This window comes from Argopecten irradians, chromosome 6 (genome assembly GCF_041381155.1).
Source record: "Argopecten irradians isolate NY chromosome 6, Ai_NY, whole genome shotgun sequence".
In the NCBI taxonomy this organism is placed as follows: Eukaryota; Metazoa; Mollusca; class Bivalvia; order Pectinida; family Pectinidae; genus Argopecten; species Argopecten irradians.
Genome location: NC_091139.1, coordinates 39305738 through 39323798, shown reverse-complemented (window position 1 = coordinate 39323798; position 18061 = coordinate 39305738). Strand labels below are relative to the sequence as shown.

Below are 18061 nucleotides of genomic sequence, written 5' to 3'. Positions count from 1 at the left end.
ATTTAACTCCAGTGTTTTTGTTGACAGGAAAATGCAATATATAACAGAATCACCCAATACAAGCCAATATTTGTGGAGCCGAGAGGGAAGGTGGCCCTGCAAGATGTAAGAATTTAAGCAATGTAAAAAATTGGTAGTAAGCATTTTAAGGACAGAAGTAAGTGATAATACAATGTATACATAACCCTTACTTGAAGACTGCATGGAATTTGGTAAAAAGCAGTTTTCTTAAGAAGTAATGTATAAACCAAGAGGTTTAAAAGCCCTAGTAAATAGTGATTTCTTATATTCAAATAAATTAAAAATCATATCATATGTGTTATAAGTCTTAATAACGGTACTTAAAATTTGAAGATATTAATTCTATATATGACTAATGTTTTGGTTTTCTTTCAGGCAATGGAAGGCTTTTATGAGAAAATTAATGACCCCAGTCTCAATGGAGCTATTTTTGTTGCTGTGTGTCGAGGAAAGGTATGTGGACGTATATGTGAATATGCCCTGAGTGGATGGTTCTAAAGGACTGGGTATTTACTATTTAAGAGACTCTTTATTGATGAAAATCAGGTATACAAGTTTTAAAACTCTACTGCTTTATGTAAAAGTCTACCACTTTTAAGAGCTATCTATCGCTTACTGCTTTGATGTCAAAATATTCTGCTTTCTACAGAATCCTTAGGTTTCTGAAATTGGTTTTGGAAAGCTGTATTAGTTACACAAATTCTTGCCTCCTTATATACCTCGTGGGAAAAAAGCTTCAAAGCTGGCATGATATTGAAGTCTGCTATATATGGGTCCTTGAACAGTTTGATACTAGCATGGAGTTTCAGGGTTGAGTAAATAGTTTATAGTATAAAAAACAAACAGAGGACAGGAAGTCCTTGAGGCAACCACAGTTTATATGTTGCTACAACATACTACAACCACAATTTATATGTTACTACAACATACTACAACCACAGTTTATATGTTACTACAACATACTACAACCACAATTTATATGTTACTTCAACATACTACAACCACAGTTAATATGTTACTACAACATACTACAACCACAGTTTATATGTTACTACAACATACTACAACCACAGTTTATATGTTACTACAACATACTACAACCACAGTTTATATGTTACTACAACATACTACAACCACAATTTATATGTTACTAACATACTACAACCACAGTTTATATGTTTACTACAACATACTACAACCACAATTTATATGTTACTACAACATACTACAACCACAGTTTATATGTTACTACAACATACTACAACCACAGTTTATATGTTACTACAACATACTACAACCACAGTTTATGTGTTACTACAACATACTACAACCACAGTTTATGTGTTACTACAACATACTACAACCACAATTTATATGTTACTACAACATACTACAACCACAGTTAATATGTTACTACAACATACTACAACCACAGTTTATATGTTACTACAACATACTACAACCACAGTTTATATGTTACTACAACATACTACAACCACAGTTTATGTGTTACTACAACATACTACAACCACAGTTTATGTGTTACTACAACATACTACAACCACATTTATTTTACACAACATATACAACACACAATTTATATGTTACTACAACATACTAAACCACAATTTATATGTTACTACAACATACTACAACCACAGTTTATGTGTTACTACAACATACTACAACCACAGTTTATGTGTTACTACAACATACTACAACCACAGTTTATATGTTACTACAACATACTACAACCACATTTATATGTTACTACAACATACTACAACCACATTTATATGTTACTACAACATACTACAACCACAGTTTATATGTTACTACAACATACTACAACCACAGTTTATTGTTACTACAACATACTACAACCACAATTTATATGTTACTACAACATACTACAACCACAGTTTATGTGTACTACAACATACTACAACCACAGTTTATATGTTACTACAACATACTACAACCACATTTATATGTTACTACAACATACTACAACCACAATTTATATGTTACTACAACATACTACAACCACAGTTTATATGTTACTACAACATACTACAACCACAGTTTATGTGTTACTACAACATACTACAACCACAGTTTATATGTTACTACAACATACTACAACCACAATTTATATGTTACTACAACATACTACAACCACAGTTTATATGTTACTACAACATACTACAACCACAGTTTATGTGTTACTACAACATACTACAACCACAGTTTATGTGTTACTACAACATACTACAACCACAGTTTATATGTTACTACAACATACTACAACCACAATTTATATGTTACTACAACATACTACAACCACAATTTATATGTTACTACAACATACTACAACCAGTTTATATGTTACTACAACATACTACAACCACAGTTTATATGTTACTACAACATACTACAACCACAGTTTATGTGTTACTACAACATACTACAACCACAGTTTATGTGTTACTACAACATACTACAACCACAATTTATATGTTACTAAAACATACTACAACCACAATTTATATGTTACTACAACATACTACAACCAGTTTATATGTTACTACAACATACTACAACCACAGTTTATATGTTACTACAACATACTACAACCACAGTTTATATGTTACTACAACATACTACAACCACAGTTTATGTGTTACTACAACATACTACAACCACAATTTATATGTTACTAAAACATACTACAACCACATTTATATGTTACTACAACATACTACAACCACAGTTTATATGTTACTACAACATACTACAACCACAGTTTATATATGTTAGTACAACATACTACAACCACAGTTTATGTGTTACTACAACATACTACAACCACAGTTTATATGTTACTACAACATACTACAACAACAGTTTATATGTTACTACAACATACTACAACCACAGTTTATATGTTACTACAACATACTACAACCACAATTTATATGTTACTACAACATACTACAACCACAGTTTATGTGTTACTACAACATACTACAACCACAATTTATATGTTACTACAACATACTACAACCACAATTTATATGTTACTACAACATACTACAACCACAGTTTATGTGTTACTACAACATACTACAACCACAGTTTATGTGTTAATACAACATACTACAACCACAGTTTATGTGTTACTACAACATACTACAACCACAGTTTATATGTTACTACAACATACTACAACCACAATTTATATGTTACTACAACATACTACAACCACAGTTTATGTGTTACTTCAACATACTACAACCACAGTTTATATGTTACTACAACATACTACAACCACAGTTTATATGTTACTACAACATACTACAACCACAGTTTATATGTTACTACAACATACTACAACCACAATTTATATGTTACTACAACATACTACAACCACAGTTTATATTGTTACTACAACATACTACAACCACAATTTATATGTTACTACAACATACTACAACCACAATTTATATGTTACCTCAACATACTACAACCACAATTTATATGTTACTACAACATACTACAACCACAATATATATGTTACCTCAACATACTACAACCACAATTTATATGTTACTACAACATACTACAACCACAGTTTATGTGTTACTACAACATACTACAACCACAGTTTATGTGTTACTACAACATACTACAACCACAGTTTATGTGTTACTACAACATACTACAACCACAGTTTATATGTTACTACAACATACTACAACCACAGTTTATATGTTACTACAACATACTACAACCACAGTTTATGTGTTACTACAACATACTACAACCACAGTTTATGTGTTACTACAACATACTACAACCACAATTTATATGTTACTACAACATACTACAACCACAATTTATGTGTTACTACAACATACTACAACCACAGTTTATATGTTACTACAACATACTACAACCACAATTTATATGTTACTACAACATACTACAACCACAATTTATATGTTACTACAACATACTACAACCACAGTTTATATGTTACTACAACATACTACAACCACAGTTTATATGTTACTACAACATACTACAACCACAATTTATATGTTACTACAACATACTACAACCAACAAGTTTATATGTTACTACAACATACTACAACCACAGTTTATGTGTTACTACAACATACTACAACCACAGTTTATGTGTTACTACAACATACTACAACCACAATTTATATGTTACTAAAACATACTACAACCACAATTTATATGTTACTACAACATACTACAACCAGTTTATATGTTACTACAACATACTACAACCACAGTTTATATGTTACTACAACATACTACAACCACAGTTTATATGTTACTACAACATACTACAACCAGTTTATATGTTACTACAACATACTACAACCACAGTTTATATGTTACTACAACATACTACAACAACAGTTTATGTGTTACTACAACATACTACAACCACAGTTTATATGTTACTACAACATACTACAACCACAGTTTATATATTACTACAACATACTACAACCACAGTTTATATGTTACTACAACATACTACAACCACAGTTTATATGTTACTACAACATACTACAACCACAATTTATATGTTACTACAACATACTACAACCACAGTTTATGTGTTACTACAACATACTACAACCACAGTTTATGTGTTACTACAACATACTACAACCACAATTTATATGTTACTACAACATACTACAACCACAATTTATATGTTACTACAACATACTACAACCACAGTTTATGTGTTACTACAACATACTACAACCACAGTTTATGTGTTACTACAACATACTACAACCACAGTTTATGTGTTACTACAACATACTACACCCACAGTTTATGTGTTACTTCAACATACTACAACCACAGTTTATATGTTACTACAACATACTACAACCACAATTTATATGTACCTCAACATACTACAACCACAATTTATATGTTACTACAACATACTACAACCACAGTTTATGTGTTACTACAACATACTACAACCACAGTTTATGTGTTACTTCAACATACTACAACCACAGTTTATGTGTTACTACAACATACTACAACCACAGTTTATGTGTTACTACAACATACTACAACCACAGTTTATGTGTTACTACAACATACTACAACCACAGTTTATGTGTTACTTCAACATACTACAACCACAGTTTATATGTTACTACAACATACTACAACCACAATTTATATGTACCTCAACATACTACAACCACAATTTATATGTTCCTACAACATACTACAACCACAATATATATGTTACTAAAACATACTACAACCACAATTTATATGTTACTACAACATACTACAACCACAGTTTATATGTTACTACAACATACTACAACCACAGTTTATATGTTACTACAACATACTACAACCACAGTTTATGTGTTACTACAACATACTACAACCACAGTTTATATGTTACTACAACATACTACAACCACAATTTATATGTTACTACAACATACTACAACCACAGTTTATATGTTACTACAACATACTACAACCACAGTTTATATGTTACTACAACATACTACAACCACATTTATATGTTACTACAACATACTACAACCACAGTTTATATGTTACTACAACATACTACAACCACAGTTTATATGTTACTACAACATACTAAAACCACAATTTATATGTTACTACAACATACTACAACCACAATTTATATGTTACTACAACATACTACAACCACAGTTTATATGTTACTACAACATACTACAACCACAGTTTATATGTTACTACAACATACTACAACCACAATTTATATGTTACTACAACATACTACAACCACAGTTTATGTGTTACTACAACATACTACAACCACAGTTTATATGTTACTACAACATACTACAACCACAGTTTATGTGTTACTACAACATACTACAACCACAATTTATATGTTACTACAACATACTACAACCACAGTTTATATGTTACTACAACATACTACAACCACAATTTATATGTTACTACAACATACTACAACCACAATTTATATGTTACTACAACATACTACAACCACAGTTTATGTGTTACTACAACCTATTACAACTATCCCCCTACCTCTGAGTTACAGGTATGCAACCCAATTTCAATGTGGGCAGTTGCCAGGTAATGATCACATGTTGTTGGTTTTCTCTGAGTATTCCAATTTTTCTCCACCTTGTAAACCTGGCATGTCCCTCAAAATTGGCTCATAAGGGGATGCTTAAAAGAACAGTCATACTTATTATGTGTTGTTAGAAATATTGGTTTCAGAATTAGTTTTTTGTGTGTCAGGTGAGTGAAGGACTCGACTTTTCTGACATCAACGGACGAGCAGTGATCATTACAGGCCTACCCTACCCTCCACGTATGGACCCAAAGGTCAAACTCAAGATGGAGTTTCTAGACGAGATGAAAGGCAAACAGACCTACCAGGTGAATCATGTGTATTGTTTACGACAAGATCAGTAATTTGTTGTTCAGAAATAACTTTCAGCCCTCATTTATATCATAGGTCATCTGTAAGTCTCCACAAAACCTATACATGTAGCTAACCTCGTTTTAAATAGATTGTGCAGATAGTTGCATTGAAGTAATTCTATTTGTCTATTGAAAACTTTTATTTGCCATAAACTATACTGAATGCAATGAGCAGATCAAGATAAGACTTAACCCTTGACATAATCGTCTGAATAGTTGACTTAAGAGAAGCTGCTGCTTCAAAGCAACATGAATTATAAACACATGTAAAATCGCTAGTAGCAAGGTTCTGTGGGAGGGTTTTCAAAAATAGTTACCTGTAAGCTTCCAGAATTCTCTCGGATATAAAGCATAATCACAGCTTTCAACAGCTGCTGATGTCAGTGGTGGTGTTGGTGTAATAGTAAAACAGTTCTGAGTCCCTGTGGAAGAGGGACTACACTATTTTGTGTGGGGTTTGAAGCTATTCTAGAAAGCTAAGCTGAAATTTCAACACAATGTCAGATGGAAGCATTTCTCCTACTGGATGATATTTGTAATAATGTTTTAATTTCGGTAACCTTAACTTGCAAAATTGTTCAAAAATCTTGGTTTTATATATCACATCATATCAAGTGAATGACACTTTCATAGGCTTCAATATATAGTGATTTGTGAATATAAACCATTGCAAATGAATTGCAAACAGTAAGTCGCGAAATATTACACCCGCAAAATTTAACAAATATACGTAGCTCAAACAATGACACTTAAAATCTTTGTGATAGAAAAAAAATGATGTGCAGCAGTCTTGTGTCACAAGTTATAAAATGATATGAAATCCAAGTTAAAATATTTTTGTTGCTATTTCAGACTCTGACTGGAAATGACTGGTACAAACAGCAGGCATCGCGGGCCGTCAATCAGGCCATAGGGCGTGTCATTAGACATCGCCATGACTACGGTGCTATCATTCTTTGTGATACAAGGTAAACAGATCTCTTGGCGATACCCCTCAATTTCTAATTTCTCCATCTGCTTTTCATACTCCTGTCAATTCCTCACTTTATCAATAATTCTTGTATCACATTCTCTCAAAAAATACTGAAGGAATTTTATTTTTAATTTGGTCTTGACAGAAAGGAAGAAGAAGAGTACCCATAAAGTGTTGAACAGTGTGCTGTTATTTGGTCCGAGTGATCTTGATTTTATTTCTCATGGATGATAGCTTTTAAACCCTTTGGGTATATATTGACATAACTGAACCTTTTTTAGATCATGTGCATTAATAAAAAATATGATTAAAGTGAACAGTCGGGCAAGGATAGCTAAAGTCGGTAAAAATGGTGTGAATGTATCCAGTACAATTTCTTATGAAATAGAATAATAAAATCTCTCATCAAAAATTGTCTGCGTACGAAGAAATCAATTTAACAGACTATGTCTGTGGTTACATTTCCACGCAGCCTCGCTTTCAATGCTTTCAACTTTTCTTTATTTCAATGGTCAGAACTGGGAAACGTAAGCAGAACTTGACCGTCGTATTAATATGTGAGAACTTTTGGAAGGCCAATGAACGCATTTAGACTGGTTTTCTTTGCCCGACTATTCACTTTAAGTAGTTTTGGTAAAACAACAAAGACATCTTTTCCAATATTAGAAGGGGAATAACAAGTCCATTTATCACTTAAGTGTTAAAGAGGAGGCATATATTTCTGTTTATCAGCAATGTAACCTTGCGTGTAATAATTACTTTAATTCCTTAAGAAGCTCAAGATGTGTACAATTGTAATTGAATCATGCAGAATTAGTCTGATATTCCAAATTGTCACTAATGTCCACCATCATCAGATGGTGGGCTATTCAAATCTCTTTTTGTGTGTGGTCCGTTGTCCGCCTGTCCTTCTGTCCATTACCAATTCTTAATTGTTACCGCTATTTCTCAGAAAGTGCTGAAGGGATCATTATCAAATTTCAAAATTTCACATGTAGGTTCCCCTAGAGCCTTAGTTGTGCATATTGCATGTTGGGACTGATCGGTCAACAAGGCAGCCATCTTGGATTTTGATAGTTAAAGTTTGTTACTGCTATTCCTCAGAAAACACTGAAGGGATAACTCTACATCTTGGATTTTGATAAATGAGGTTTATTACCTCTATTTCTCAGAAAGTACTGAAGGGATCATTCTCAAATTTCATATGTAGGTTCCCCTAGTGCCCTAGTTGTGCATATTGCATTTTAGAACTGATCAGCTAACAAGAAGGGATCATTCTCAAATTTCATCTGTAGTTTACCCTAGGAACCTAGTTGTGATTATTGCATTTTTGAACCGATCGGTCCATAAGATGGCCGACAGGCAGCCATCTTGGATTTTGATAGATAAAGTTTGTTTCCACTATTTCTCAGAAATTACCGAAGGGATTTTTCTCAAATTTCATTTGTAAGTTTCCCCTAAGGCCCTAGTTGCACATATTACATTTGGTACTGATCAGTCAACAAAATGGCTGACCGGCCGCCATCTTGAATTTTAGTACTTGAAGTTTGTACCACTATTTCTCAGAAAATACAAAAGGAATCTGTCTCAAACTTCAAATATAAATTCCCATAGGGTTCTAGTTGTGCATATTTCATTTTGGGTTCAATCGGTCAACCAGATGACCGATAGGCGGCCATCTTGGATTTTGATAGTTGAGGTCTGTGGAGGGATTTTTCTCAAATTTTTCTGTAGGTTCTTCTAGGGCCCTTGTTCTGGTTATTGCATTTTGAGACCCATCGATCAACAAGATGGCCGACCGGCTACCATCTTGGATTTTGATAGTTTTAAGTTTAAAAATTAGAGAAAAGAATTCAAATTTTAAAAGCAGAGAGAAAAGATCGCTCTTTATTTGTCAGACATGGATCATTCTTTGGTGGTCGCCAAGATCTATCTGGGATTTCTTGTCATATTAAACAAGCAAAATAAATTGTTAACAAATCGAAATTTTACCACAAAATATGGAATTCAATTACTTAATATTTCACAGATCAAATTTTCACGATCATGTCAATGTCAGTCACTTACTTTAAGTATCATATCCATGAAAGAATCAGCTGTACAATAATAGTAGTATGTAGATATTTATAATACATTGTTGTTTCTAGGTTTTCCTATGACAACTCAGTGAAACAGTTACCAATATGGGTACGGCCAAACGTCAATAAATACAGCAGCTTTGGGCAAAGTCTAAAAGATTTAATGGTGTTCTTTAAAACAGCAGAGAAAACTGTAAGTATAAGGACATCAGAGCTATTGTAAATAGAATAGCAGGGACCAGTTTCATGAACATTCCTTAAATTTAAGGAATACCTTAACTTAAAATTCTCCATAGGAAAGCATTACAGATTTTAAGGAAGGCTCCTTAACTGAAGATTTTTTCCTTAACTTTTGTAATGTTTTTCTATGGGGAAATTTATGTTCATGAAACTGGGCCCAGGGAAAACTTACGTATAAGGACAACACAGCTATTATAAATAGAATAGCAGAGAAAACTTTTGATATAACAGCAGGGAGATATGTTCAGTATAACAGTAGGGGAAACTAAGTACAACAGCAAAGGCATTTGTTAATGTAACAGAAAGGAAAGTTGTTATCAAGTAGAAAAGATAATAAATATAACAGCAGAGATGTGTGAAAAAGAAGAGAAACAACTAGAACGTTAAATAGCAGAAGTACCTGGGTACTGTTAGTCAACCAGCACAAAATAGCTTGAATTCCATATGGGGCAGTTGCCAGGTAATTGGTTTTTCTCTGTGTACTCCAGCTTTCCTCTATGATCCTGGCAGTTAATAGGACTTTAAACTAACAAATCAAAACATTTACAGTTTTGGAATATGGTGTGCGAGATAGACCCCTGTTACATTACGTATACACCTGTTTGTTTTACCTGTAGTTGCCAGCTCCACAACCACCAAAAGTAAAACAGGCCGGTTGCCATGGAGCACACTTCGCTCCCACGGTGACCAAGTCTAAGGCTCATCCAAGGCTTGACCAGGCTCGTAAAGTGGAGCAGCACGTGAGGAGTCTGCGTAAAACACAAGGTATACAATGGCATCATTATATTATAATTTCCGTTGCTCTTGATAGAAATGTCATGTATGCATTGTTTACAAAAAATCATATAGTCAAGCAAAGTCAATTTATGTAAATTATTATTTCATCCAATGCCTATCATTGTTAACACACTGCATTACTGAGTACATTAACAGTACAATGGACAATAAGTAATCACACTAGCTCCCTCTCTTTTGTCACATCATGATAAGGCTCACAAAAGTTTAAAAAAAAAAAAATTAAAAATTAGACTGATTTCATAAAATCTCATATAAAATGAACATTCATTTAAGATCCTTTATTTATGTTGCAGAGGATGATGCATTGCTACAAAATCAATACGAACATACAACACAACGGGTAGTCAAGAACAAAGGCCTTGGACTGTTGGGTGCCTTGTCTGAAAGTGAGGTGTGAGAAATATATATATTGGGGGTTCCTCATAAGCAGTGTCTTTGCTTGTCGCCAACATCAGGACTGAAATGCCCAATGACAATCAAGTTGTCTGTCAGTTTTTTTTCCATAGAAATGGAAAAGTCTTCCATAAAACTAGGCAAGTTTACTTCTCAATGCACTAGAGATGAGGATCATTGGATTCAAATTGACTGCCAGGGGTTGTCAATAGCAGAAATTTCACAAATTTGTAGTTACATAATGAAGCAAATTGTTCAGAATTGAGTTGAGCGAGCAGGGGGGTCAAGGTCCCTTTTTTTTTTTTTTTTTTTTTTTTTTTAATGTTTTCAGACATGCTTAAGCATAGTAGTTTAGAATTTATTTAGTTATACTCGTCTGACTATAATTTTCGGTGACCTACTTTTGATGATATTCACCACCAATACTAAAGTACTAAGTTGTTGTTTTTTCAGAAAATTGATGCAGATTCACTGGACGATTCAATAGACAGAGTAAGTAAACTTATCCTAGATTTCATGAGAATTATATAGTAATTGTTTTCATCCAAAATATCAGCTATCTCATATGTATAGATATAAATGGAGTAATCTTTGTATGAAAGCTACATTACAGAGACAAATTCCATGAAGTGCACTAACGCTGCATGTTGAATTTGCCTCAGTCAAGTTGGCATTCATATTGGCAATGAATGCTAACTGAAAGATGTTCAATGCTTACATTTACATTTGATAACAATTTTCTGATGAAAACCCAGCAGATTTTGCAACTCTAATGAATAAAGAATTCATTATTGTCAAAGATGGAAAGACCCATTTGAACAGCTGGCATGACATTTATGACATTACATTGATAATGACGTCATAATATGCGAATGGCAGTTCATAGACTGAAAATTTAAATATATATACATAGTAACACAGGGGGTTTGTTCTCCTAGGTGCATGTAATACTTACATAAAGGAAGTTTCACTATCATGTATAGTATGTATAAAGGACAACCAATTATCACAAATGCGTCCCTAGACCAAACCATTCCGCTTGAAATTTTTCGTAGTGCCAGATTCCTTTTACTTGGTCAATAATCAGATACATTCCATGATATTTCTGCCCAGATTGCATTTTCTGAACTATCAGTGTCTTAGATTTTCACAGGTTCACTGCATATAAAATGAACATATTAACATTAATTACCTCAGAACTTTCCTACAGGATTTGTTATGTAATATTTCAGGATTGTCTTTTCTACAGGATTTGTTATGTAATATTTCAGGATTGTCTTTTCGACAGGATTTGTTATGTAATATTTCAGGATTGTCTTTTCTACAGGATTTGTTATGTAATATTTCAGGATTGTCTTTTCTACAGGATTTGTTATGTAATATTTCAGGATTGTCTTTTCGACAGGATTTGCTACAGTTGGTAGTAGACTAAAGGTTACACCCTTGTGCACACGGAGTGCACGAGGTTTAGACTACAGGTAGACACGGAGTGCACGAGGTTTAGACTACAGGTAGACACGGAGTGCACAAGATTTAGACTACAGGTAGACACGGAGTGCACTACATGTGGACACGGTGTCCACTACGGGTGGACATGGTGTCCAGGTACATTCAGACCTAGACAGACAAGTTGATGTGCTATAGCTAGGGATCGGGGGAATACATTCTTCGATTTAAAAGAATACATAATTATAATGTTTTAGAGTTTATTTTTTTAGTTACAACATCTACAATGAAGTGTACAGTATATAAATACATCTCTGCTACATTAATTAATAAAACCTTTTCATTGCAAAAGTAAAAAAGATAAATTTATGTTCATTAAGTATATGTCTATTTGATTTTATATCTGTAGGTTCCATTTCTTATCTAAAATATATTACGTTTTCAAAAGTCAATGTATTATAGGTAGATTGCATTAAATATATATATCATTTACATGAAATACAAGCATTTTCACAAGTCAAAAACAGCTGTGAATTGCAGCATAAACCAGTCTTATTGTGCCTTTGAGACACTTTTTATTTCATAATAAACTATACAATGTAAGTAATACAATCATATACCGGGTAATACATCGCTTTTAAATAAATAAGATTTGATGCATATCAATTAGTTATCTAGCGATACTGTTCTAGATCGTCTTTCATTAAAATATATATACACTTATATATTATTTTTCTTTGCTAATTTAAGTTCTAAGTGTAATGTACGTAAAAAGAGTTTAATTACGTATCCTTTATTAAAAACTGAAAGTCTATAAAAGACCATGCATAATTAAATCCACTTCAAAGTATGTGACGTCCTCCACTTATTGGTGGCTAGTCTACCTATAAGTACCCAATTCAGCTTGTTTTAATTTTTAATTACCGGTAAACACAATATGCCCGACCCCGCAAGTTATCTTGACCGTATATTGCGTCATGGTCCAATAATTATAACTTGTCAAACATACAGGTAAGCCAGTATCCAGCTATATAGGTACCTCACGGTGACCATCGATAGATATAGCCAGAGGGCAGAATCGTTGCCTTCTGTGTTTGCACGGCTTCATGAGAATGGGCAGTATTATTTTTGTACATGTGATTTTTAGAAATTGTTACAATGGAAGTTTGTTAAGACAAACAAATATACTTTACCGTTTAAAAATCATATAGGTTTATGAATTTGAAACACATAAAATACCATTCTTATTAGATATATAATAATAATAATTTATTTTATTAGAGTACGTGTCACACATTTTTCAAACATACAATAAAATATATTTGAATTAAAATGTCCAGTCTAAATGACTTACAAGACACTGTTAAAAATATAAACATTCGATGTAGTACACGTTATAGCTTTGACAATATGTACATGTAACTAAAAAGAAATTGAACGTCTTTTCTTTAAAAATCTGAATATAGAACTAGCTAAAATCGACTGCATTTCACTGTTTGACATCAAGAAATAAAACTTTTCATCAGAACTATACTTTAAAAAGTCATTATTAATACTATTAGATCTGTTAAAAAGTCTTTGCCGTTCTTCATTGTAAAAGGCACAGTCGCATAAAAAATGTGATTCAGTTTCTTTTTCGTTAAAATCACAATAGATACATGTACATACATGCTGGAGAGCCTGGGTACACCGTATTCTGGGGGGTAGATTGCAATTGGGATGAGGTAAAAACTAGCTGGGAAAACACACTAAGTGATGACGAATACACCTCAATTATAATTATTGTCATGACAGGCAGCCGTGTAGTGGAGATGACGGGAGCTGTACAACGTGTTAATCAAGCATGTCAGTCACAACCATGCATTTCCCAATAATACAAGTATTTTGATTATTGTTTTTTTTTATTTTAATATATAAACAAGGACGTATATCTCACTTATAAATCCTTGATATAAAGCTTCATTATCAAATTAATTAAAGTGCAACAACCAGTTGAAATACATATCCCTATTGACGAGCATCGTTTTAAAACTGTACGTATTTGTACGATGAGTACAATGTAAATATGTAGAGAGGATGCCACCTAAGTACAGCATGCTATAAATGGACTTCTTGGGGTTGGGATAAGGTACGTATACAGGTGTTGTTAGCTGTGATACACCTGACTGAACATATTGAAGGGGGCCAATGAAGGCCTCAGGCCCCAGTCTGACCAATGTTAGGTAATTTGAATTATCATACCCGTGTGGTTGATGGAACAGTGTGAAGTCCAAGTGACCATGGCAACTGCAGTCCTAGCCTAGGGGTCTACCTTTCGAGCAGGCATATTTTCAGCGTACAATATATATATACTACATACATGTATGAATCAAGTATTTTGTTACCACGTAACTCATGTGGTTTGTAAAAGGATATTGTCAAATTATCAGCTTCTAAAATTAAAACAATTGTGCCAAATTCATAATCTAATCAACAACTATGTATTTACAGTTTAAATGGACAGAAGTTGACTTTATTTTGACTCTGTTTAATTTATCATCAGGCATGTGACCTACATTTTTGTTAACCGTCCTTTGATCAGTGTTGATGCTAGCAAGCAGCCACATGCCCAATACTAAATTTTACTTTCTTAAGCCAGTGCTTACAGGTTCCTTAATCGGTTGACACAATAGAATGCAATTTCTAATGTCGTCTTTTAACGTCTGTGGACGATTTTTCATATTTCCAATGCTTTGCAATGCACCAGGTTCCATGAAGCAAATGCACACGTATACACATTTGGCAGGGCTTAAAACTATTTCGCACACCTTGTCGTTTTGAAAACAATATTCGATGCATACAATGTTAAACATTTTATGAAGGACTTAATCTGTTTATGTTTATTATATATGTCCTTGCTATAAAAAACAAATGCTGATCAAAATATCTCTTGGAACACTGAAAATCTTACTTCACGTAAGGTTCATCACTTTATGTGTTCTTACAAGAATTTCATCTACGTCCTTGGTTCGAACTATCCAAAGTAAGATTTATAAGATAAAAAGTCAATGTTTAAACTATATATCACTAGCAAGAAAAAAAGGTTTTACTGGGAAAATGCGGACTTGAACGATCCATTGATGAGACATAACCAGTACGTGGTTTACCGTAACAACCTGTACGCAGTTAATTTGCTACGCAGTTAATTTGCTTTTATAACTTCTACTAAAAGTTTTGATTTATAAATTAAATTGAATGATGATATGTATTGATACATTTTACTTTATATGTATCAATTCAAATAAACATTACCGTGCGAATGGTTTCTAGTAATTAAGGGCAGTTTTATGTTGCAATAAATATTACATGTATGTTTCTGATCGCAATAAATATTTCTATATGTCAAAGTCCATATAGACTGCAGAATAAATAAATATTTTCTCATATCTCTGTAACACATCATCTAGTTTGTCTGTTGTCTGAATGTAGTGGACATATTACCTGGACACGATGTCCACCTGTAGTGGACACCGTGTTCACACGTAGTTCACTCCGTGTCTACCTGTAGTCTAAATCTTGTGCACTCCGTGTCTACCTGTAGTCTAAACCTCGTGCACTCCGTGTCTACGTGTAGTCTAAACCTCGTGCACTCCGTGTCCACTCGTAGTTCACACCGTGTGCACAATGTGTAACCTTTAGTCTACTACCAACTGTATGTAATATTTCAGGATTGTCTTTTTACAGGATTTGTTATGTAATATTTCAGGATTGTCTTTTTACAGGATTTGTTATGTAATATTTCAGGATTGTCTTTTCTACAGGATTTGTTATGTAATATTTCAGGATTGTCTTTTCTACAGGATTTGTTATGTAATATTTCAGGATTGTCTTTTCTACAGGATTTGCTATGTAATATTTCAGGATTGTCTTTTTACAGGATTTGCTATGTAATATTTCAGGATTGTCTTTTCTACAGGATTTGTTATGTAATATTTCAGGATTGTCTTTCCTACAGGATTTGCTATGTAATATTTCAGGATTGTCTTTTCTACAGGATTTGTTATGTAATATTTCAGGATTTCAGGATTGTCTTTTCTACAGGATTTGTTATGTAATATTTCAGGATTGTCTTTTCTACAGGATTTGCTATGTAATATTTCAGGATTGTCTTTTTACAGGATTTGCTATGTAATATTTCAGGATTGTCTTTTCTACAGGATTTGCTATGTAATATTTCAGGATTGTCTTTTCTACAGGATTTGCTATGTAATATTTCAGGACTGTCTTTTCTACAGGATTTGTTATGTAATATTTCAGGATTGTCTTTTCTACAGGATTTGTTATGTAATATTTCAGGATTGTCTTTTCTACAGGATTTGCTATGTAATATTTCAGGATTGTCTTGTCAATAAAAATACAGCTAAGGAAGCCATAGTTCCCAAAGTAAAGAAAAAGATCATTATTAAGGTATGTGTCATTAAGTAATCCTTTGATTGACAATAGGAATAATGTTTTTGTTGTGCTCATAAGTTGTTGGAGGTTCTTTTGTTGTGCTTTGGCTGACAGCCAGCAATCTTGGAGTTCAATAGTTGAAGTTTGTTTCAGCTATTTCCTGAAGGTATTGGTCTCAATTTACACAAGTTTCCCTGCTTGTGCTGATCGGTCAATAAGATGGCCGACAGACAGCCATTTTTAATTTCAATAGTTGAAGTTTGTTATTTCTATTTGAGATCTGTTTTTGATTTCATGTGTAGACTCCTTTTGGGACTCAGTTGACCATATTACATTTTGGGACAGATCGGCCAACAGGATTTCAATACTTGGTAGTTGAAGTTTGTTACCGCTATTTCTCAGAAAGAACTGAAGATATCGGTCTCAAATTGAATTTGACAATAGAAATGTGTTGCAGCTTGTAGACCTAATGTGAAGTTTCCTATGTATATTCAATACTTTCAAAGGAAGAGGGAAAACAAGCAAAAAGCAACAACAAAATATCCATCTTTCCGTTGACTGATGTAGATCATTCAATGGTGGGCAAATCTTTTGTTTATAGGAAATCACCTCGTAGATTTGAAAAATTATTTGTCGGAACTGTTGCAAATAATGAAATGTAAACTTTCTTTTGTGGCTATTAAATTTCACGATTTCCATTTCAAAACAAATCTTAGACAATATCTTATGCGGTTTTAAAAATCAATAGAAATACATTATAATATATTGAGGGAAATATTAATTTGAGGAGATTAAGTTTCGCGACATGACTTTGATCGTGAAATTTGCGAAGTACATCACATGCAAAAGAGAGTTGGTTTACAGTACTAAGTTTGAGACGGCTTTGTTCAACTTGTACTTACGTCTACATCTACTGCTCTATTATATCTAGAAAAAGGAAAATTCATCAAACCAGCTGTCAATTGAGAATTTAGAAAACAAAAAGATTGTGTCCTCAGCCACATCTAAATCATCTGATCAAGGAAATACAATACAACTGACAGGATCTCATCTCCAAACAGCAGAGGAGTACATAGCTCAGGTAAATATCATCTACAAATAGCAGAGGTGTACATAGCTCAGGTAAATGTCATCTC

At 33.1% G+C, this 18061-nt stretch overlaps 1 protein-coding gene across 1 annotated transcript in view; it reads left to right on the top strand.

Moving 5' to 3' along the window:
- LOC138325843 (regulator of telomere elongation helicase 1-like) overlaps positions 1–18061 on the top strand; it is a 44342-nt gene that overhangs the window by 22803 nt on the left and 3478 nt on the right. The window contains exons 21-30 of the mRNA XM_069271785.1: positions 28–105; positions 397–474; positions 6381–6521; positions 7419–7534; positions 9687–9810; positions 10475–10622; positions 10949–11046; positions 11502–11540; positions 16869–16940; positions 17857–18006. Coding sequence (XP_069127886.1) covers positions 28–105; positions 397–474; positions 6381–6521; positions 7419–7534; positions 9687–9810; positions 10475–10622; positions 10949–11046; positions 11502–11540; positions 16869–16940; positions 17857–18006 — 1044 coding nt within the window. The remainder of the gene's footprint in view (positions 1–27; positions 106–396; positions 475–6380; positions 6522–7418; positions 7535–9686; positions 9811–10474; positions 10623–10948; positions 11047–11501; positions 11541–16868; positions 16941–17856; positions 18007–18061) is intronic.